The sequence below is a fragment of the Microtus ochrogaster genome, linkage group LG7_11, assembly GCF_000317375.1.
Source record: "Microtus ochrogaster isolate Prairie Vole_2 linkage group LG7_11, MicOch1.0, whole genome shotgun sequence".
NCBI lineage: Eukaryota > Metazoa > Chordata > Mammalia > Rodentia > Cricetidae > Microtus > Microtus ochrogaster.
This window is the reverse complement of record NC_022032.1, coordinates 15,356,356-15,377,864: the sequence shown is the minus strand read 5'-3', so window position 1 is coordinate 15,377,864 and position 21,509 is coordinate 15,356,356. Positions and strand designations below refer to the sequence as shown.

At 45.3% G+C, this 21,509-nt stretch overlaps 2 protein-coding genes across 5 annotated transcripts in view; one reads left to right on the top strand and one right to left on the bottom strand.

Annotated features, from left to right (window-relative positions):
* Positions 1-13,346, top strand: part of Mtus1 (microtubule associated scaffold protein 1) — a 134,442-nt gene extending 121,096 nt beyond the window's left edge. For all 4 annotated transcript variants that reach the window (XM_005362548.3, XM_005362549.2, XM_005362550.3 and 1 more), the window contains 7 exons: positions 1,504-1,718; positions 2,758-2,863; positions 3,851-3,924; positions 4,036-4,131; positions 6,059-6,175; positions 9,973-10,070; positions 10,686-13,346. In XM_005362548.3, the coding sequence (XP_005362605.1) occupies positions 1,504-1,718; positions 2,758-2,863; positions 3,851-3,924; positions 4,036-4,131; positions 6,059-6,175; positions 9,973-10,070; positions 10,686-10,899 (920 nt within the window). In that variant the 3' untranslated portion in view covers positions 10,900-13,346. The remainder of the gene's footprint in view (positions 1-1,503; positions 1,719-2,757; positions 2,864-3,850; positions 3,925-4,035; positions 4,132-6,058; positions 6,176-9,972; positions 10,071-10,685) is intronic.
* A 47-nt stretch (positions 13,347-13,393) lies between these two features.
* Pdgfrl (platelet derived growth factor receptor like) overlaps positions 13,394-21,509 on the bottom strand; it is a 52,674-nt gene continuing 44,558 nt past the window's right edge. The window contains exons 4-6 of the mRNA XM_013351973.2: positions 18,220-18,513; positions 15,585-15,724; positions 13,394-13,958 (exon numbers count right to left, since the gene is read on the bottom strand). Of these exons, the coding sequence (XP_013207427.1) occupies positions 13,770-13,958; positions 15,585-15,724; positions 18,220-18,513 (623 nt within the window). The 3' untranslated portion in view covers positions 13,394-13,769. The remainder of the gene's footprint in view (positions 13,959-15,584; positions 15,725-18,219; positions 18,514-21,509) is intronic.

The window sequence follows — 21,509 nt, the reverse complement described above, 5'->3', positions numbered from 1 at the left end:
GTCCAATCTCTCGCTTTCTCTTTCCGGTCCCCCTCCCTCCCCCAATCTGTTCCCTCTTCACGGAGCTCACACAAGCCAGCAAAGCTGCACACTGTTTGGGCTACTGGTTTCCGTGTGTTTAGACAAAGCAAACACAGCCTTATCCAGTGTTTAATGGGAGAGGATTTCTGCATATCCTATTTGATGTTAAACACCAACATACTGCAATTATGTCTTCAAGCTGACAGTAGTCTGAGTATAAGCAGATGCAGGAAACTGGCAGGGGTAGCATGTAATAGCCCTGTGCACCCACAGTAGACGCAGGCTGCTTGAGAGGGGTGAGGTCCACAGAGATGCGGTGTACTGCGTGTGCCGGGATGCTCCGTTCTAGACGCTTGTGTACAAGACGCTTGTGTCTGGTGTGAGTTTTTGGATGAGTTCGGCCATCTTGGCTTGTTATTTGCTGATGTATGAGATTGTAAAAACGGGATTTCCCTCACTAGAAACTGATCTCCTCATCAATTGGCTACAGAGCAATTTTGATAGACTTTTTCCATATAAAGGGCTAATTTGAGACACACAGGGACCTCATGGGAAGGTGTCCATCCTTCTTATTTCTACATGTTGGAAGGTCAACTGGCAGAAACTAGTGTTAGGTGTAATAGAGTAACGTTGGACATCTCGAATCTCTTTTGCTTCCTTGATAAACACTTTAATTAAGAAGATATGTGTGAAGAGGGTGTTTGATAGCAATTAAGAAAGTCATTCATTATCTTTTATTAAATCCTTTTAAAGAAAAAGAGCCTTACAGTATTTAATCCCAAATGTTTTCTGGGACACCCCTGCCATCTGGTTTTCATCCCCCATTTTGGCTCGTCCCTCCAACATTACTGCTTTGTGCATTGGTTTTATTGTGATTTTTGTCTGTCTGCTTGTTGTTTTGAGATAGCCTTGCTATGTAGCCCAGGCTGGTGTCAAACTCAAAGATCTTGCTGCTTGAGTCTCCTGGATGCTGGGACTGCAGGCATGCAGCACACACCCCAAGGACAGCATGCTCAGTGATATAAGCCCGGTAAAAAGACAGGCACTGTGCAGAAGAAGGGGACTCTCCGAGGTGGGAGAGAATGGCGGCAATAATCAAAATGCATTACCCGTGTGTGAAGTTACAGAGAGAAAAGATTTATCTTGGTTCACAGCTTTGGAGGTATTTTGATGCCATTTCTTTCTGCCATCATGGCAGGGGGAGCACACTGTTGAGAAACCATTTGCCTCATGAAAGTGAGGAAGGGACAGCATCCTGATGTTCCGTGCAGAGGTGTGCCCCGGTGACCTAAGGCCACCACCCGCCAGTGGCACTGCAGGCCTTTCGCACATGGGCCTTTGATGGACATTTCTTATTTGAACTACAGCGCTGGTCACAGGATAAGTGAAGTGGTAGCGTGTTTGTGTAATGGTGTGTAAACGTTGTGTGTTTCAGACACAGAAAATTTAAAGGCTCTTTCCCTCTTTTTACGTCCTCTTTAGTCGCAGCTTCAAGCACCTGTGAGAAGCTGGAAAAGGCCAGGAATGACTTACAAACAGCATATGAAGGATTTGTCCAGAAACTAAACCAGCAACACCAGACGGACCAGACAGAACTGGAGAACCGGCTGAAGGAATTCTACACGGCAGAGTGCGAGAAGCTTCAGAACATCTACATCGAGGAGGCAGAAAAGTATAAAACCCAGCTGCAGGAGCAGGTCTGTGCCCCGCTGGGCTGCTCTGGGCTAGGCTGTCTGCTGGAGTTTCGGATGCTGTCTACATTCTTAATGAGTTATCCCTTGCCTTTTGGTTTAGCTGGGGAAAAGCTTCTGGGATTTTTATGATGAAACAATGTTGCGTTAAAAGAAGAGGGAAGTAGCCAGGCACAGTGGTACATACCTATAACCCCAACACTCTGAAAGCTGAAGCAGACTGATCAAGGCCTGCTTCGGCTGCAGAGAAACTTCAAAGTTCAACATGGGTAACTTAGTCCCTGGCTGGAAGTAAAGACTGAAAATAGCCAAATATGACCTCGGTGATACAGAAGTAATGCCTCCCTGGCTTTAGTGACTCCCTGGCTTTAGTCCACAGTATGAAAAAAAATTCTGTAATCCCACCAGCTAGCTACCTGGAGAGGTTGGGACAATTTAGTAAGACTGTCTCAAAATAAAACATAAATGGGGACCAGAGCTCAGAGATGCAGCGAGAGCCTGAAAGCATTTCCAAGGCTCTGGTTAATCCCTAGCAGTACAAAAAAAAATCTTTTTAAAGAAGGTATAGAAATATCCCCCAAACAGTCCCCTTGGGAGCATCTTGGTATTTGGCTACTAAGCCACTTGGTTGTACTTTTTTTAAAAATGCCTTTTTAATAAGCCATTTCCTCCTTACTATCATAAACTGAATTTTCGGTTCCCTGTTTAGCTTTTTACTTAGTTATATGCACAGTTCCCACTATATGCCAGGCAGAGTGGGCAGTGTGACAGGCGTGGGGCTGAGGCGGACCTGTGAGGCACAGCTTCACTGCTTCTGCGGGACTTGGGTATTATCGTCATTGAACCCTGCAGAGCTTGGACCATCTTCCTCCCTGGCGAGGATGCAGGGGAGCTGTGGGAGGGCCAAGCCCCAGAGTGGGCTGCTCCACACATGGGCTAGAAACCCATTAGATGGGTGTGAGCATGTGAATGAAATCCCTAGTGTGTGCTCAGCTTAGCACTCCTGTTCCCGTTGGTAAATTACCGTTCTCCTTGTTCCTTACAGTTTGACAACTTAAACGCTGCCCATGAAACCACAAAGCTGGAAATCGAGGCTAGCCACTCGGAGAAAGTAGAGTTGCTGAAGAAAACCTATGAGACCTCCCTTTCAGGCAAGGGTGCTTTTGGCCACTTCGGTGGAGGAGATGTAATGGAAATGCGTCATAGTCACTGAAACGGAAGGGATTCCTAGCTGTCGCATGCACAGAATACCCTGTGGCATTCGCTTGGCAGGCCTCTTGGTTTTCTTTGTGCACTGTTCACTGTTAGCGGGTGCCCTGTTCCCTTAAGGGTACAAATAATGGTTAGTTAGAGATGCCAGGCCTTCAGTAAACAGGATCAACTTCCAAAGACTCTGGACAGTGGCAGCTGCTACTTTAGGTCCAGGCTTGAGCAGTCTTGCACACCATGGCTGTGGTGTGCAGTACAGGGGGCGTTGGATGGACAAGGACAAGAGATACTGTTGTGACCTCACAGTCATTGGAAAGCTTGAAGTCAAAAGGAAGGAATAAGAAGCCATCCCCGCCCCCCTCCCTTTTTTTTTTTTTTTTTTCTTCAGGACAGGTCAGCTGTGCCATGGCTGTCTCTCATGAGCCACTGCAGCTCACAGAGTAGCGGGGCTGTATGATTGCTGGCTGTGCGACCTTTAGTGAGGGACTTCTCCTAAGAGAGGGAGCTGTGTGGAATCATGGGAGACAAACGTGACTGGCACAGGCACATTTAGTAAACATTGTCTTTTCCCTGCTAGGAACGGGCTTAGTGTTAGATTTTTTTTTTTTCCTGTAATAACTATCAAGAAGACAGCCCCCCCCCCCAAGACCAGAAATCAAAAACCTATCTTTTGAGACCCAACCCTTCATTCTGAGATTTTTGAAGGTTTCCTTAGCCTCTGGTAAGCATCAGTTTCTGGTCATTGAACCCAAAATCTCTGCCCTTTCTAGTAAAACTATTCTAAGAAGACGTGGCTTAATTTATAGAATCACATCTTAATGAGTGGAAAGGAATGTAGTTTGTACTTTATCAGCTTCCACATCTGTATGTATCAGGCTGTGATTTATTTAAAAAAAAAAAACATTAAAACAAAGGCCCCCTCTTTCCAGAAATCAAGAAAAGCCATGAAATGGAAAAGAAGTCGCTTGAGAATCTACTTAATGAGAAGCAGGAATCTCTAGAGGTGAGTGGTCCCTCCCAGTGTGGTGCTGTCGGATGGTGTGGACTCCGCCTCTGCGCACCTTTGCTCCTTTTCTGGTGTCTGATGCTCCACGTGTTACCGTTTGTGTCTTAGAAACAAATCAATGATCTGAAGAGTGAAAACGATGCTCTGAATGAAAAGCTGAAATCCGAGGAACAGAAGCGAATATCCAGAGAGAAGGCGAATTCTGTAAGTTGTGTATTCCCCTGTTGCTACTGGATTTTATTCTGCACAGTTGCCAATTGGAGTCAATTGATTCTTTAGTGGATAGAGACATAATTGTGGTTTAGAGTCTTCTTCATGCTAGCTGTGTGTTTTATTTTAATCGTACAAAAGAATTTTGCTCATTGATTTTTTTTTTTTTTAACAACCCCCAAATGATACACAGATTCAGATGCAGAGGTCTGAGCAACTACCTATGGGAAACTGAGAAAAATCCAAAACTAGAAACTTTTTTGCTATATAAAAAAGAGCCTACCTTATTATGATTACACAATCATAAACTTTAGTATTATAGCATACTGATGACATTGTGTGGTATTGATGGTTGCTACCTAATTCCAGGATGTTTTTATCTCCCCGAGAGAGACGTGAACTCCTCAACTGTAACTCTCCACTCCCCAAGGGGCTCCTGCCCTGAGTAAACCACCCTTCTGCTCTGTTTCCATGGATTTGCTTGCATTCCAGAGAACCACATGATACATAGTCTTTCGTGATTATCTCCCCCTTGCCTGACGTTGTCAGCTCATACATGTATACACGTAGGCAAGCGCTCATACGCCTGGAATAAAGTAACTTTTGAAGTTGACAGGAAATTACTTTTCTCAAATGAATATGAGGAGATTTACCTAGGTGTCTCCCAAAGTCCTTTTAAGGACCCCCATGGGATTTTGCTTTTGAAGAACCTGGAACTGAAGATACTTGTGTGGTCTCTGTTTTGGGTCTGGGACCTCTCCCAGCCTTCAGAACACAGGTTGTTTGACCCACAGAAAACATTTTTCCCCTTTGTGAAGTAAAGAATTTGGAGAACGGGATATAAAGTACATGCGAGTCTCTGATTCTCCACCAGGATTCCTCCAGAAGGGAACGACTGCCCCAGGAGGTTGTTTTGATCACCTAAATCCCTGAGTCCTGTCTGAGAAACTTTGATCTAACATCTGGCCAGTAGTTGGATATAGATGATTTGTATCGAATTGTCAGATGTTCAGTTGAATTTCAGTCCGTAGGGTGTGGGGGATGCCCCGTACTGGTGGTACCACAAGTGTCCCTTTGGGAGACTGTGTATGTTCTGTCGTAGGTTACAACTGCCCTAGAGATATGGTCACGACGGCATAACTATGAGGAAACCCCCATAGTTTGCTCAGAACAAATCACTGCACGTTATTTCCCAGAGTCCTGCATATTTTCCAGAGTCTTCTCTGTCTTTCTCCTCAGAGATTGACTTTGCTTAGAGAAAGCTGTTGCCTTTTTTTTCCCTCCAGACTCCAGTTTAGGACTAGAGAGGGCCCCATCTCTATCCAGAGCTGTTTTTATGTTGTAAGCAATGGTTTTCTTGTTTCTAATAGGAGATTTGATGAAAGCAGTATCTATATCCCTATTAAGCAACTAAGAAAAATAAAATGTTTGTTGTCAATATTATGACCAAAATCTTTGAGGTCAGATTTATTCGAACTCTTTATTTCTTTGAAACTGCTAGAAGAGTTAAGTCAGGCGTCATGACTCATCCCTTTAATTCTGCCACTGGGGAAGTTGAGACAAGAGGATGGCCACAGATTCAAGACCAGACTAGGCTGTGTGAATCCTAGGCCAGCCTGGGCTATAGACTGAGACCTTGTCTCAGAAAAGACAAAAACGCAAAGAAACATACATTTAGCTGGTTATGGCAGTGTATGCTTGTAATCCCAGCAATGGGAAACCGAGGCAGGAGGATTGCTGTAAATATCAAGTCAGTCTAGGTTTCATAGCATGACCCTACCTGTGTTAGAAAAAAAAAAAAGTGGCAAAAGGAAGTCAGTCACTTACTGCATGCTTAAGTCTACTCAGAGATTCTAACAAGAAGCTGGACTGTGTAACGTGTGGCGTAAGTGAGAGAATTATCTTGGTGTGTTTCCGCCAGAAAAACCCTCAGGTCATGTATCTGGAGCAAGAACTCGAAAGCCTGAAAGCCGTGTTAGAGATCAAGAATGAGAAGCTACATCAGCAGGACATGAAGCTGATGAAGATGGAAAAGCTGGTATGTCTCTCCCAGGGTGGAGGACTGAGCACCTCCCAAGGGGGGGTGGGAAGCATGGTGTCACCTAGGAGCTAGGGACTCAGAGCCCATGGCGCTAGAGCTATGGGTCTGGACTAACTTGTACTTCATGGTGTTTGGAAAACACACAAAGGGTCAGAGAGGCTATTTTCTTGTCTAGATCTATTAGAGGCTGATTCAGCACGGCTTTCTAGAACACTTATTTTTTGATGGAATACATATAAAGCCACATTTACTTTAAGAAAAACTGTAGCAAACAAACCAGGCTCATATTTCAATAGCCCAGAATCTTAACTTGGCCTAATGAAAACTTTGAATTACTCTAAAACCAATATTTTAATGCACCACCCACTCCGAACAGGAGAGACAGGTGGACATATCAAATAATCTCATTAGCACAATAATATAACCTAGTAGAATTCCTTATCTTTTAAAGAATTAGAAAATGGTTTTAAAAAAAAAAAAGAATCATGTTGGTAAGATTAGCCCAATTGGAAAACAGCAAGCATTGTTGAAAACCATGATTAGAATTTGAGGCTTCACAACTGTGTTTGAGGAGTGTGTCCTATGTGTACTGTCAGCCTTGGGCCAGCCCTGAAACACAGGGTGTGCTAGTCAGGACACAAACCAAACTGGCAGGGTTTGTCAGAACAGCTTAAGTGACCCTGGCTCTTGCTGTCTTTTGCACCCAGCTGCCTGCCAGCCAGCCACCCACCCAATGCTTCCTCTCTTGCCTCCTCCTAGCTGTGGGTAACTCCTTTAAACCTAGACCAGTCTGGACAATAGCGAGCCTGGTGCTCACGCTTTATCTGTTTGGCTTTTGTTTGTTTGGAGTTTGGGGGGGTTGGCTTAGTTTGGTGTTTTATTTCCTAGAGATAATTAGCTGCCTTTTTGAGAGAGGTAAGGCTTAAATTAACTTATAGGCACCTCCTTGACCTTGTCAGGAAATGTGGTAATAGTCGGGGGAAGGCTTTTTTTTTCTTTTTAATCCACAATAGCATTTTGTTTGGCCATGAAGAAGAATGAAATTATGTCATTTGCAGACGTAATTGATGGAATTGGTAGATGATCGAGTTAAGTGAAATAAGCCAGACCCAGAAAAACAAACCCTGTTTTCTCTCGTCTGTGGAGTCTAGATGATGATGATGATGTTTTCTCTCATCTGTGGAGTCTAGATGATGATGAGGAGACTGGGGGGGGGGGACCACGCTGGAAGAGAAGGAGGACTAGCAAGGGGAGAAAGGAATGCGTGGCAGAGACTAAATATGGTCAAAGCACATGAGTCACTCGGAACAAAAATGGCGCCATAAAGCCTGGTTACCCTGTACCATGAATATGTGCTAATGATTTTTATAGGAAACACATATGTAGTGGCCAGAAGGTGAGGGGTGGGTGGAACAATCCATGTTTATCAGTCAGACGCGAGTGTTTCTTAGATACCCTGCGTTCACTGTGCCGCCGACTTCTTAAAACCTAGTGTCTGATCAGGTTGGTTAGTCGTTGCTGTTTGGGGCTGCTTGGCCCGTTACTGTGGTCCACTTGTGGCCCATCTGGGACCGTAAGCTCACAAGGGGGCATCACTCCCACACTGATGCTTGGCAGGCCAGTGGGTTCTGGGGCCCTTGGATATATAGGTGGCTTCACAGAGATGATTGGGGGTGTCTCTCTTTGTGGGCATTCACCCCCATGGAGGCAAACATGGCCGCGCAGGTAGCAACCACCTTCCCATCCGGAATGTTCTGTCAACTCCACAGTCCTGGGACAGAAGTGTGCGGGTGAGGGCTCACTGTCGTTGATTTGAGTGCAGGCACAGGGTAGCCCCACGATTCGGCTGCTTCAGTGAATGACACCAGCATGGGCTGTAAACCAGGCCTAGAACAACTCAACCGCTGTTCCCTAAGAACGGAACGAGAGTGGTTGCTCAGCTTCAGTTCTGATCATCATGATTTGGCAAGGCTCATGGTCGCCCTCCACCCGCCATGAAGCGTAACCTCTCCCAAGCCACTGAGGCAGTCTCCAAACTGACATTTGAAGTCCAGCCCAGTTCTAGCTCGAGAGCACACAGCCCATCTATCATGTAGGGGTCAGAATGGTAGCAGACATGGACAGCTGGGACTCTTCACCCTCTGCCCATCTCGGAGGCACCAGAAGTACAGGAAGTGGCTTTTTTTTTTTTTGGTCTGGTCAGGAATGCAAGAAACTCCTGGTTGTTCATAAGCCCCACCCAGTACACGTAGCCCGCCTTGGCAAAGGTCACCCTGCTGCACCCGCTCAGCAGGCAGGCAGTGATGACTCACGAGACCATGTTAATAAATTGTTGCCCCATCTTCCATTCACGCTTCTGAACTTATCAGATCTCTGGTGATAAAAAAAAAAAAACTGTTTTAAAAGTATAAACATGTTTTAATTTCTAGTGAGCCATGATATTTCTGTTTTATGCCCCGACTAAGAGGCATCGTAACAGTATCAGTCAGCCTTGCACTGCTGTTTATAACACAGGAGGATAGGTTGCTATGACAATGGGTACACCCAGGGCCACTGCCACATGGTGCACTTAGGAGTTCCAGGCCTTTAATGAAGTTAGAACCACTTAGTCTAGTAGGCTCCTCCTCTAAAGGAACAGAGCTGACTGGATATTGGCTAAAGGAGGATTTGCTAGACTGGCTTACATAATAAGTTCAGAGTAGCTGCCCGAGAGCTTTGTTCAACCCACAAGGCCAGGTGCCACTGCTGTTCCACGCTGGTGCCAGAGGCCACCTGGAGGATCCTGGAGAGCCCCTGATCATGAGTCCCCGCCAGAAGCCTGAAGAAGCTGACTCTAATATCAGAGACAGAATCAGCAGCAGCAAGAGGGTAGATAAAATCTCAGCAAGAGTTAGGGCCAAGCAAGCACTTTCTACTGTGTCCTGGGGTCTCAGCCATTACCAGATAGTGCTTGCCCTCATTTAGGCAATCAAGCCGATCCCCCCCCCCCCCCCGCGGCATGCCCACAGGCCAGCCTGATGGAGACTATCCTTCATCCTGGCTTTCTTCCCAGATATTTCTAGGTGGTGTCAAGCGGCAAACTAACCATCACACTTAGCATGAGGACATTGCCTAAGAAAGCAAGCTTTGTTCGGAGAGCCAGCCCTGTCAGTAGTTAGCTTTGTGACGTCAAAGGTCGAGCTTTTACCTCTATAAAACAAAACATTGGTAGAATAGTATTTTCAGGTCAACTGCCACTGTTTTTAATTCCAAGTTACCTCGGTTTGTGGTTTTATCTTGAAGGTTTTATTCTAAGTATTTCAAGGTGTTTCTCCCCCTAGCTCCTTCTGTTTTTATTCTGTAGATGTTTTTCTAGAAAGTTATTTCATCTGACTGGCTTGTTGTGAACATTTTCTGGACATGAATGCTGTCTTAAAAATAAGAGTTCCACCTAGACAGACCCTGTAATCCAAGCAGATGAGCCACAACAGGGACCTGGGGTTAATTCTGGCCCCAAGTTAATTTTGAGCTGTGATGTCACCTCTCAAACAAGTCATAAACCATACTTTAGGACAGGAGTTGGAAGGGAATCAGCTCGCCGCCATGGTCAGTGATTCATGCCTTTGTGGGTCTTATGCTTTAATCTCTCACCCGATCAGTTTGTGAGTGAGAGGTTTTCTATCGTGACTCTCCCTGATGTCCTACAGAGCCTTGCTGCCTTGCATGAGTGTGCTGCTACAGTTCCCCCCAACTCAATCGCTGCGAGTATTTCTTTATTCTCTTGCTTGTGACTATAACCACTTGTTTACACCAAGGTGGACAACAACACGGCACTGGTCGACAAACTGAAGCGATTCCAGCAGGAAAACGAGGAGTTGAAAGCGCGAATGGACAAACACATGGCCATTTCCAGGTAAAACTACAAGAGCCTGTTTTTTTCCTCCTCTCATCCTTAAACATCTGCTGCTCCCTGGCATTGAGCAAAGCAGAGAGAGAGGCACCAATCTCCCTCTGAAGGTAGCAGTCCAATGCTTCTACCAAGGTGGCCTAGACCTTCTCCTCGACCTGGAGCTCACTCAACATAATGAGGCTTTCAGGGAAGGAGCGATCACAGATGTGAACAGAAAACAGCCCTTGAGCTAAGATAGGCACCCGACGAGCCAAAGCCCTTGTGCAAGCACCCCACTGCCTACTGGGCAGTTGCCCAAAAGCTAGAGCTGCCCATTATTACTAAGGGGATTATTTATTTGGGCCAGGCTTTACACTTCTGGTATTTGGGTGTTTCATTTTCCTTTTTTAGGGCACAGACCCGAGCCAGGGGCTCTCACATGATAGGCAGTCCCCTCTACCACCAGCTGTTGGCCTTCCTATAGTATTTGGGTTTCTTGGCTTTAAAAAAAAAAAATCTACGACCCTGGCCTAGATCCTGTTCATTCTCCCCAAGTACGCTTCTTGCACCTTCATATTTAAACAGGAAGAGCTACTATTTGGCTTGGATGCCACATGGTCTTTGCATTTTCTTTCCAAGGCAACTTTCCACAGAGCAGGCAGCGCTGCAGGAGTCCCTGGAGAAGGAGTCAAAGGTCAACAAGAGACTATCCATGGAGAACGAGGAGCTGCTGTGGAAGCTGCACAATGGGGACCTGTGCAGCCCCAAGAGATCCCCCACATCCGCGGCCATCCCTTTCCAGTCCCCCAGGAATTCGGGTTCCTTCTCCAGCCCCAGCATCTCGCCCAGATGACGCTTCCAGAACACGGCAGAGTCTCCGAAGGCTCTGAGGTGTGCTTCTGCAGGACTGACCCTTTCGTGGGAACAAGAGTTGAACTAGCTTTCTGGAATTTCCACAGGATAACTGGAAAGCAGCCACCACCGTATTGGCTACTTACGAGTCGGGGGGCTCTGGGGGAAGACTTTTAACTTGGTCCAAAAGCCTCCTCCGAAAATAGATTTTGGAATCGGTGTGGACACAGTTGCACAAAGCACTTACGGAACAAGGGAACCTTGTTCTTTTGCCTTCCTTCACCTAAGCATAAGGGGAAACTCTCAGGGGCCTATTAAGATAAAGATTTATAACCTTTATAATATTCTTCACCAGAGACACCTTCTTGTGATTTTTTTTTAAATTTCATTTTGACTGTGGGCAGGGGTGTGTGTGTGTGTGTGTATGAAATGGGTGTACTGGTGTGTTACGTGACTGTCACAGCCCTCTCTGCTGTGTATTAAAAGTCAACAGCTGAATATAGCTGGCTCTGTATTACTCAAGTTATAACCAGTGTCCATGTGTCAACAGAAGCCATAGAAGAGAAAGCAATAGTCCTTGAGTTACCACCGACTCCGCTCGGCACTGTGACATGGCAGGGCTAGGCTGTGACAGGAAGAGCCTTTTGATTTGTTGATGTGTGTACATTTCTGTTAGTGTTTTGGTGTTTAGTTTTGTCAGTTGATACCAGTTTTCCTTTGCCTGTAGATTTTTATAAGCCTAGTTACTATACTCCGATCCATTTTCTCAGGCTACACGCTAATTTTTCTAAACACAAATCTGTATAAAGAACAGGGGGCAGTACCAACGGTGGTTTCCGCCTTATTTTCACCTTGAATCCAAGCTGTCTGCGCAGAGGTCAGTTTTCATCTGCTCTCCCCATTGTCCACATCTGCCTCTCCTCCCCCCATCTAGAGCCACAGAAGCAAACCTCCTACTACTTTTCCCTTATTACGGAGTGCTTCTCCAGAGCCAGCTCATCTCCGAGGTGCTGAACCCATAAGCCAACATCTTTGTCCGAGAGTACAAATTTTGGAAACCCGTAGGGAAGTCAGTAAAGGTGGCCTTCAGCATGTACGAATGGCCAGAAGCACCTCGTTAAGCCAACGATTCGTGTTTAAGAGGACAAGAGTCTAAGCGGTGATGCTGACCTAAGGGCCCCTGTGAGCATGCCTCCTGTCACTGAAGGGGGGACAGAAGGGTCAGCCAAAGAGTGAGAAGAGTGGCTTAGGCGACTCCTCCACACTGCATTTGATTTTCCTTTCAGAATTTCACTTACCGCCTCCCCAGACTCTAAGACGCCGGGAAAGGTAGAGGGATAGAGATGTGGCTCGCCATCCCCGCTTGCCCATATGTGTCAGCGCCGTGAGGTATTTATGAACCCGCGTCCAACGGCTGGCCTAATAACCCCCGGAGTTAGGACAGATCCGGGATGCTAGAGGTGGCTGTCCGAGTCGTAGCGGGCCTGTTCACTGCGTAGTTAATTGATATTCATGACGCATGCTCTTTTTAGTGGTTGTGTTGAATTGTCTCTAATCACCAATAGTTTATGATGTATGTAACCTTCCATGTTTGCTTCTGATAATAGGTTGTAGCGTCAGTGCCACCTCCTGGAATATCTCTGCTCCTGGTCCCACGTTGTTCCTAGCGACATTAGCCAAAGTTGGGTTTATCATTTATGCTCTAGTTATGATAAAAATTCCCTGCCATCCTCCAGACATCCCCCAGACATTTCAGTGTCTGGGAAGTCACACTTACAGCAGTTAAAATGCCTTCAGAGGGTAAAAGACGAGAGAAGATGGGAAACAAAATAGAGAGCTTTCAAGGTTTTTTTTTTTTTTTAAACGTTTCATGTACGGCACAAAACTGTTGACACATCGTAAAAATGAGGCTGTGTGAACAACTGTAGTTTGTAGCGACGGAAAGTGTATTTTACTTTGATCAAATAAATAACGCTGAAATATTCACTGTAAGGACGGCAGCCTCTGCATACTTCACTCTTCAAAGCATTAGGTTATGTTATAAACACCCTTCTCAACACTCATCAGCTCAGACAGGCCCCGACGCTCGTGTACAGAACTCCCAACCCAGTGCCAGTGTTTGTTGTGGGCTGAGATTGACTTGCGCAGAGCTTGAGTTTACCGGTTAAGCTTTTCAAAATTCAAATGCTGAATTTTGGCTAGCCGAAGCAAATTTCTTCTGCATGGTGTAAGAAAATTGGAACGGCTGAGGTCTCAAGTCCTTTTGAAGACAGATCTAGCCAAAGCTGAACCTTCCTTAACTCTGTTCATCTATGTTATGTTAAAGGCGAAATTGTTTGAGAAATTTAAAATGAGTACTTTCGGTGTGGCGATTTAATGTAAAAATGTGTGATTTTTGATACCTTTATAAATGAACTCACTTTAGCTTTGATAAAGTGGCATATCTAAGCACTTGGATCTCGAGTTGTTGCTTGTAAGCGGTTGAACACAAGCGGGTACCACAGAGATTGCTGTCAAGCCCTTCAGTATGCACAAGCCAAAGGAGACAACAAGCAGCTTACATCTTTTTTATAAAATCTTGCTCATTTAATAGAAATGATTATACAAAGTTGTTGACATGTTTTCTTAGCATAAAAATGAGAAACATGGTTGAAAGTAATCAAAATACACTTTTCTTCTAGGAAAGTTAGCACTTCTTTTAATAGACGGATGACTTCCGTTTGTTTTGGATGTCTGTCTGACTCAGAGGCAGCGGTTGGCCTTTGGTACTGGCCTCCCACAAAGCTCTTTTTTTTTTTTTAAAAAAAAAAGCACCTCGACATTGTATATACAGATGGCTTTCCATCGGTCGACCGTACTTCACTTTCCAAGTCAGGAAAACTCAACAGTGGTAGCCACTGTTGTCTGTCCTCGGAGATTCTGAGCCGTGCATATATAATATCCTGCATCAATCGTCTCAAAGTCTTCAACAGTGATGACACTCTGGGAGATTCTTGTGGTGTGCCCCAGTCCTTGGTGGATCAGTCTCCAGGTGTCTTGAATGGTCACAGGCCTTTCGTCCTATTTAAAGATGGCACACAGACTGAAGCCAGAGGGGACAGGCTGTTTTGCTGGGCTCCCATCCACCCGACCCATTCTCGAATACAAAGCACATGCTCACTGAAGACTGGTTTGCATGCTCAGCTTGTAGGCTTTTTTTTTTCTCCCCCCTAACTGTATAATCACTCAAGTCAAGGCTGCATTTTTTCCAAGTGGGTCTTGAATTTCAGGATGCTGTCTGGTGATTTCTTTCTGCTCTGTTATAGATGTAAAATGGATTGATTGTCTTGGGCCTCTAAGGGGAACTGGTCTTAAGCAGAAATGCACAGGCAGTACTTTTTTTCCCTTTGTGCCATCCTCACATTGCCAACTTCCCCCTGCCAAGTGGTTCTTATTCATGGAATTTAAGGTCACGAGCCCAGAGCACTGGCTGTGTAAGGAAAGCAGCAGCTCCTTGTGGCTCTGATTTGGGAGAGGCAGGAAAGTAATCAGGCTAATGTTCCTTAAGGCTGCAGAGGGAGGCAGGTTGTACCAGGGAAGAGTAGGATGATGCCCTTGACAGTGTGAATGCCTCTTCTAGAAGCGTGTCCCCTTTAAGATCTGTTTCAGGCAGTTCCAGTGATAAGAACAGTGTTAAGTCCCCTCAATAAAGGTAATTAAGTCCCCTCAATAAAGGTAATTATAATATTACAATATTAACTAACTTTTAATACTTTTCCTCCCAATAACAGCAATGCAAAAGGTCATTCTATTGAAAAGAATGTGTGTGACAATGTATTAAAAACAACAGCAACAGGGCTGGAGAGATGGCTCAGTGGTTAAGAGCATTGCCTGCTCTTACAGAGGTCCTGAGTTCAATTCCCGGCAACCACATGGTGGCTCACAAACCATCTGTAATGAGGTCTGGTGCCCGCTTCTGGCATGCAGACATACACACAGACAGAATATTGTATACATAATAACTAAAATAAATATTTAAAAAAAAAACAACAGCAACAAAAAGCTAGCAGTAGGATGCTGGAAAGGAATGCTCTCTGGGGACCATCCTTTTCCACCCATCCGTGGCTACCCAGTATTATCTTGAGAGACGGCCTCTCTGGTAACAAAGCGAGCAGAAGATGCCCAAGAGCTAAGGACCCTGCCCTTTCTTTTATAGAAGTCTATTTTTAAATGATGATAGCAACACCGCACCTTGTGAACAGGGTCCATGTTTAAACGCCCGCTTGGAGAATATCTGCTCCAAGCCATTCACAGGCCCGATGCCACTTCCCTTTTTCCCACCCATGGCTCTGAAGTTTTGTGCATTGTGGAAGATTCCTTGAGGAGGTTATAGTAAGTAGCCTGTGGTAGGCCTGGAGGATGAGCGTGAAGACGGAAGTTCAGAACGAAGTAGTCTACCCCTTTTGTGTCTCTAAGAGCAATGAGAAATTACACATAGGAAGGCATCTTGAGTAAATCACCTAATAGAGCTATCCTTTTTTTCTTTTTTTCTTCTGGAAAACAGTATATGTTGAAGTGGACTGAAACATCTTAGACAAACATTCCCCAGCTCCCACCTAGTCGTAAACCTTGCACTTAAAGTCTGATCTCTCTCACTAAGTGATGGAAACTCAGTGCCGAATACTGAGGCTGGGGTGTGGCACTCACCTTCTGTCCAGGAAAGATCCACCTGAACTCCACCTCAACATCCGGCTCCCCGAGGACAGTGCACAGCACGCTGATGTCATCCCCACCGTTCACTTTGTTGGAGGAGGCCAAGATGGTTGTTGACGGAGGGCCACTGGGAACTGGGAGCAAGCGGGAAGAACTAATGAGATCCATAACTCTGATGTTAAAGACAAACACGCATTCTCTTTGGAGAGAGGCAACTGCCTTTTCTATAGCTTCATGAAGCCAACGCTATCATATACCCCCCCCCCTTTGATTGCTTTAGGAGCTGCCTCGGCCTCTCAATGTTGGTAGTCCAGAAGGGGAGTCATCCAGAATCCCAGCTCCGCTCTGCCATACTTGTGACCAGAGAAGGAGCTAGCGAGTTGACCAGGATCATGTGAAAGATATAGAAGGTGTGGTGGGGGAAGAGATGGCTCAGCAGTTAAGAGCACTGGCTGCTCTTCTAGAGATCCTGGGTTCAATTCCCAGCAACCATGTGGTAGCTTACAACCATCTATAATGAGATCTGGTTTCCTCCTCTGGCATGCAGGAAGAACACTGTATACATAATAAGTTTTTAAAGTTGCGGTGGAGGAACGATTTGGGGAAGGAATAAGCGAAGGCAGCCTGGTTGGGTGGGAGTGGCCAAGTAGGTATGTGACACCCGTCCTCAGAAGAGGTCCAGATATCCCAATGAGGACAAATGTTTGCAGCCTAGCACGAATGCTGCTTGTGTCTTAAGGATCCTGATGTCATAACACCTTAGAAGCCTTGCCGATCATCCAGTCACTCAATGGGTAATATTGATGGCAGCATTGAGCAAAGAGATATGCTAGGAACTAGAACTGCAGAAATGAGCTCCTAGAGCCAACATTCCAGCAGAGTGGGCAGCCACCAAGTGAGCAACTGCAATGCTTCATTTCACAGAGGAAGCCCCGAGTGAGCCACAAGCTGATACAGTCTGAGAATCAGGCAAGCAGTTGAAGTCTCAGAACTGAGCTTAAAACACAGAGGGAGGAGGATTCCTGAGCGGCCGGGAGTAGAGGACAGTGGCTCCACACAGAGATCAAGGCATAAGAAAGACGGGCACCTTAGGTCCTCCCACACTCGGAATCTAAAGAAAATGGAAGAGTGTCGTCTCCGTTTTCATGAGGCTCCAGGTTCAACCAGCAAATTCTGCCCCCAGAGCAAAGTGCAAAGGGGCTGGAGGGATGGGTTAGTGGTTAGGAGCACTGACTGCTTTGCTAGAGGACCCAACTTTGATCCCCAACATGTACGTGGCCCCAAAGGATCCAGTGCCGCCTTCTGGCCACTGTGGGAACTGCACACACTTGGTCTCTACACATGCAGGCAAAACACCCATCCATGCATGTAAAATTGTACTTTTAATAAAATTTAACCAAATTTGAAAAGTGAGGCCACAGTCAAAGGGATTTTAGGCAAGAGCCAAGTAGGGTCTAGTAGGAGAGCAGACATTATCTGTTTGATGTAATGACATGGGAACCTAGCAAAGCTTGTTTTTATAACGTATAGAGCGAACAGCCAAGGAAACTGAGATACGGAGGTAATGATGAGTCAGGAAATACAAAGGGCCTTTTTATAAGAGTATCTGGCTGCTATAGGGAAAGAGATGGATTTGGTGGAGACTTGGGGGCAGTTAAAGCAGGGTTATCATTTAGAAACAGAATATTAGAAACTCTGACCTACTGTATGAGTCCCTCAGCAGAGAATAGAAGGAATTGCCTGCCCCAAATTCTGATTTCTGAGAGCAGTTAACTCGGGAGACTTGCTTCTCTCCACAGGGGAGCACCTTTGTTGTGAAGAGGTTAAACCACTGGGCTCCCCAACCCTCATCAGGGTAAGCGTTCTCGGGGGACACAAAAGTTATATTGGAGGAGCGACAGTGCGAGATTTCGGAAACGGGATGAGGCACTCTCTCCAGGAAGTCGTGGCAGGGCAGTGCTATCTGGTTGAGTATCTGCCCATCAGCCCATCCCTGTGCCATCAGAAAAGCCTTGGAACAAACGAGTGAGTGGAAAAGGCTGCAAGAAGAGGCCTTGTTGGGAGCTAGAGGTGGGTCCTTATAATCCCTACATCCAACTGGTTGTGGCTGGCTATGTGTTCAGGTTGTGACGGACGTGAGAGGAATGGAGGCGTCTAGGGAACAGGCAGATGGTTTCAGGTAGACGCTGAAGTCACTCCGAGAATGCAATGGCAAGAAAGACGGTTGTTAAATGAATGACAGGGAGTGGCAGGGAAGAGAATGAGAACGTTCGTGGGGACCAAGCCAGCAGAGGTCCCTAATAGCGGAGGACAAGGAATGAAAGCTGGATTGGGCACAACCAGGACGTCATCCTCAAGCTGGTAAGTGGATGACGATGCTGGGAGAGATTTGGTTAAGGCATAGAGGCCCATGAGTCCTAAGAGGGCTGGGGACACAAGGGACTTCCCAATTAAACATAGAATGAGGGAAAATTCAGGAGCGCAAGATAGAGGGGATGGATCAAGGGAGCAGAATGCTCTGGAAATGCCATAGAGAAGCTTGTAGAATATCATCCTATGCCTTTGTATTTTCCTCCCAACCAGCAGGCAGTGCCCATCTCTTCTGGGGGAAGAAGGCGGTCTTACTTACCCTCCACGTAGAGCAGCTGATACTTGACGGAGATCTGAGACTTGCCCCCAGCCTCAGCTTTGCAGTAGACCACACCCTGGTGATGAGATTGAGGCTGAAGGTATACAAAGCCTCTCTTCATGTCATAAACAATATCTGTTCCGTTGGCAGGGATTTCTTTGGCCGGAAACTCTCTGTGGAGCGTGACTTTGGCTGATGGCACTGTAACTCGACAAGGAACCACAGCCTGTCTGTCCGGGTTCAGATAGACAACATCAAAGTAACTGGTGGAAGGTACAAACAGCTCTCCTTTCTCTGCAGGGGAGAAGACACAGGCTTAATGACTCCAAAGAAATGCAGTGAGGATTGTTTCAAGGAGCTGCTTGTTCGTCCAAGCTGCCCAGAACTGAAAAATAATCACGCAGAAACTACTAATTAAATCACTGCTTGGCCCACTAGCTCCAGCTTCCCATTGGTTAACTCTTACATCTTAACCCATTTCCATCAACCTGTGTATCACCACAAGGTGGTAGCTTACTAGCAAAGTTTCAGCACATCTATCTCTGGCAGCAGGTCCCATTAGAGGACGCCTTGAAGAGTCTTAGTACCGGCACCAAGATGAGACAATGCTGACAATGTACCCGGCACCCTGGGTCTCTAAGAAGGCTGGGCTTGAAAAATGCATAGGGAATTGTTTTGCATCCTGCTATAATTTAGATGTTGACTGTCCCCTAGAGGTCCTTCAATTGGAGGCTTGGCATAAGGACTTTTTAGGTCAGTAGAGATGTGCTCTTAAAGGTATTTGTGAGACATCAGGCTTTCCTCTCTACCTGATTCCTGACGATGACACCTGCCTCAACACAGGATGGAAGACATGAGGTCAATTGATCATGGACACAAGCCTCCAAAACTTTCTCTTCATAAATTGTCTTAATGGTAAATGGGCTGAAAAAGAAATCAGAGAAACAGCACCCTTTCCAATAGCCACAAATAACATAAAATATCTTGGGGTAACTCTAACCAAATAAGTGAAAGACTTATATGGCAAGAACTTTAAGTCTTTGAAGAAAAATTGAAGACACCAGAAAATAGAAAGATCTCCTATGCTCAGAAATAGGTAGGATTAATGTAGTAAAAATAGCAATCTTACCAAAAGCAATCTACAAAATCAATGCAATCTCCATCAAAATCCCAATACAATTCTTCACAGACATCAAAAGAATAATCAGTTTCATATAGAAAAACCCAGAATAGCTAAAACAATCCTGTACAATAAAGAAACTTCAAGATGTATCACTATCCCTGACTTCAAGCTCTACTATATAGCTGTAGTAATAAAAACAGCTTGTTATTAGTATAAAAGCAGACACTTGGATCAGTAGAATTGAAGCAAAGATGCTGACACAAAGCCACACACCTATGAACACCTGATTTTTGACAACAAAGCCAAAATTATACAATGGAAAAAAGAAAGCACCATCAACAAATGATGCTGGCAAAATTGGATGTCAGCCATGTAGAAGAACACAAATTGATACATATCTATCACCATGCACAAAACTCAAGTCCAAATGGATCAAAGACCTCAATATAAATCCAGCTACACTGAACTTGATATAAGAGAAAGTGGGAAGTAGCCTTGAATGCACGGGCACAGGAGACTACTTTCTGAATATAACACTAATAGCACAGACCCTGAGATCAACAAATAATAAATGGGACCTCCTGAAACTGAAAAACTTCTGTAAGGCAAAGAAAGGACACAGTCAACAAGACAAAACAGCAGTCTACTGAATGGGAAAAGATCTTCACCAACCCCACATCTGACAGAGGGCTGATCTCTAAAATATACAAAGAACTCAAGAAAGTAGACATCAAAATCCAATTAAAGAATGGAGTATAGATCTAAACAGAATTCTCAACAGAAGAATCTCAAAAGGCTGAAATACACTTAAAGAACTGTTTGACATCCTTAGTCACCATGGAAATGCAAATCGAAGTGACTCAGATACCATCTTAACACCTGTCAGAATGGCTAAGATCAAAACTTATGTTGGAGAGGATGTGGAGTAAGAACACTCCTCCACTGCTGGTTGTAGTACAAGCTGGTACAGTCTCTTTGGAAATCAATATGGCAGTTTCTTAGAAAAATGGGAATCAATCTACCTCATAACCCAGCAATCCCTCTCTTTTGGGTATATGTGCAGGGTGTTCTCTCTTATCCCACGAGGGCTTTTTTTCCTCTGTTTTTATCGGCGCTCTTTTTGTTATCGCGAGCCTGTGGACCCCCTCTATGTGTCTCTCCCCCAGAGTGTGTATGGGGAACGTGTATTTTTATACTGTGGTGTTTTTCTGATGTGTGAAACACTGTGCTTTTGTGATTTTTGGTGTCGTGTGTGTGGCTCTAGAAATATTCTTTTTGTGCGCGGTGTCCCCGAGCTCTAGAGAGTGCTATGGTTTGTTGTATCTTTGATTTGGTGTTTGGTGTAACGTATCTTTCGGTTCACCTTTCTGTTCAGGGTCTATAACGGCTAGGTCCCGAAGAGGGATGCATGGGTTTCTCTGGGAAGAGGAAACGGAGATCTTCTGGGTAATCTGTGTGGGGTAGGGGGCGGTAGGATAGGGACAAAGGGAAACCTGGTCTCAGGAATGGCTTCTACTTGGCTACCATCAGCTGAGGACTTTCACCTGATATTACACACACACACACACACACACACACACACACACCCTGCAATGCCACCTGTCAGAGTCTTTAAACCCTAGATGACTTTTCCATCTCAGAAAAAGTAGACAGGTGAGAACTGGCTTACTCAAACATCTGTAGGATAGCGAAAGGATTATGGGTGTGGCTTTGGGGACACATGCTTATGTTGTTTGATTTGGCTTGACACCTTAAATCCTTTGGTTTCTGGATTGTTCTGTAAAGGGATATTAGAGTAATTGCTGAGAGAACTCTCTGGGGCTAATCACATAACACTTCTTAAATTGTTTCCTGTGTTTCCCTTGCAACCTTCTGAAGCAGGCTATTGTTCTTGGCTTTTTCTTTCACCAGCCTTCCCCATCACCATTGTATGATCATTTAGGCGGATGATCATTTAGGCGGGGCGTAGGATTCCTGGAAACACCAAGGGTCTTCAGAGGCAGGAGTTCTTTGAATCCAAGGACCAAGTTCTGGAACACAGAAGTGTTTCTATGGGAAAGACTGTGTCATAGCTCAGAGGGCACCCACAACTTTTGTTAGGCTCTATGCTAACCAGACTGGTGATTTTGTTACTTTGTAAATTGATTTTCAAGACTTAAGCCAGGGG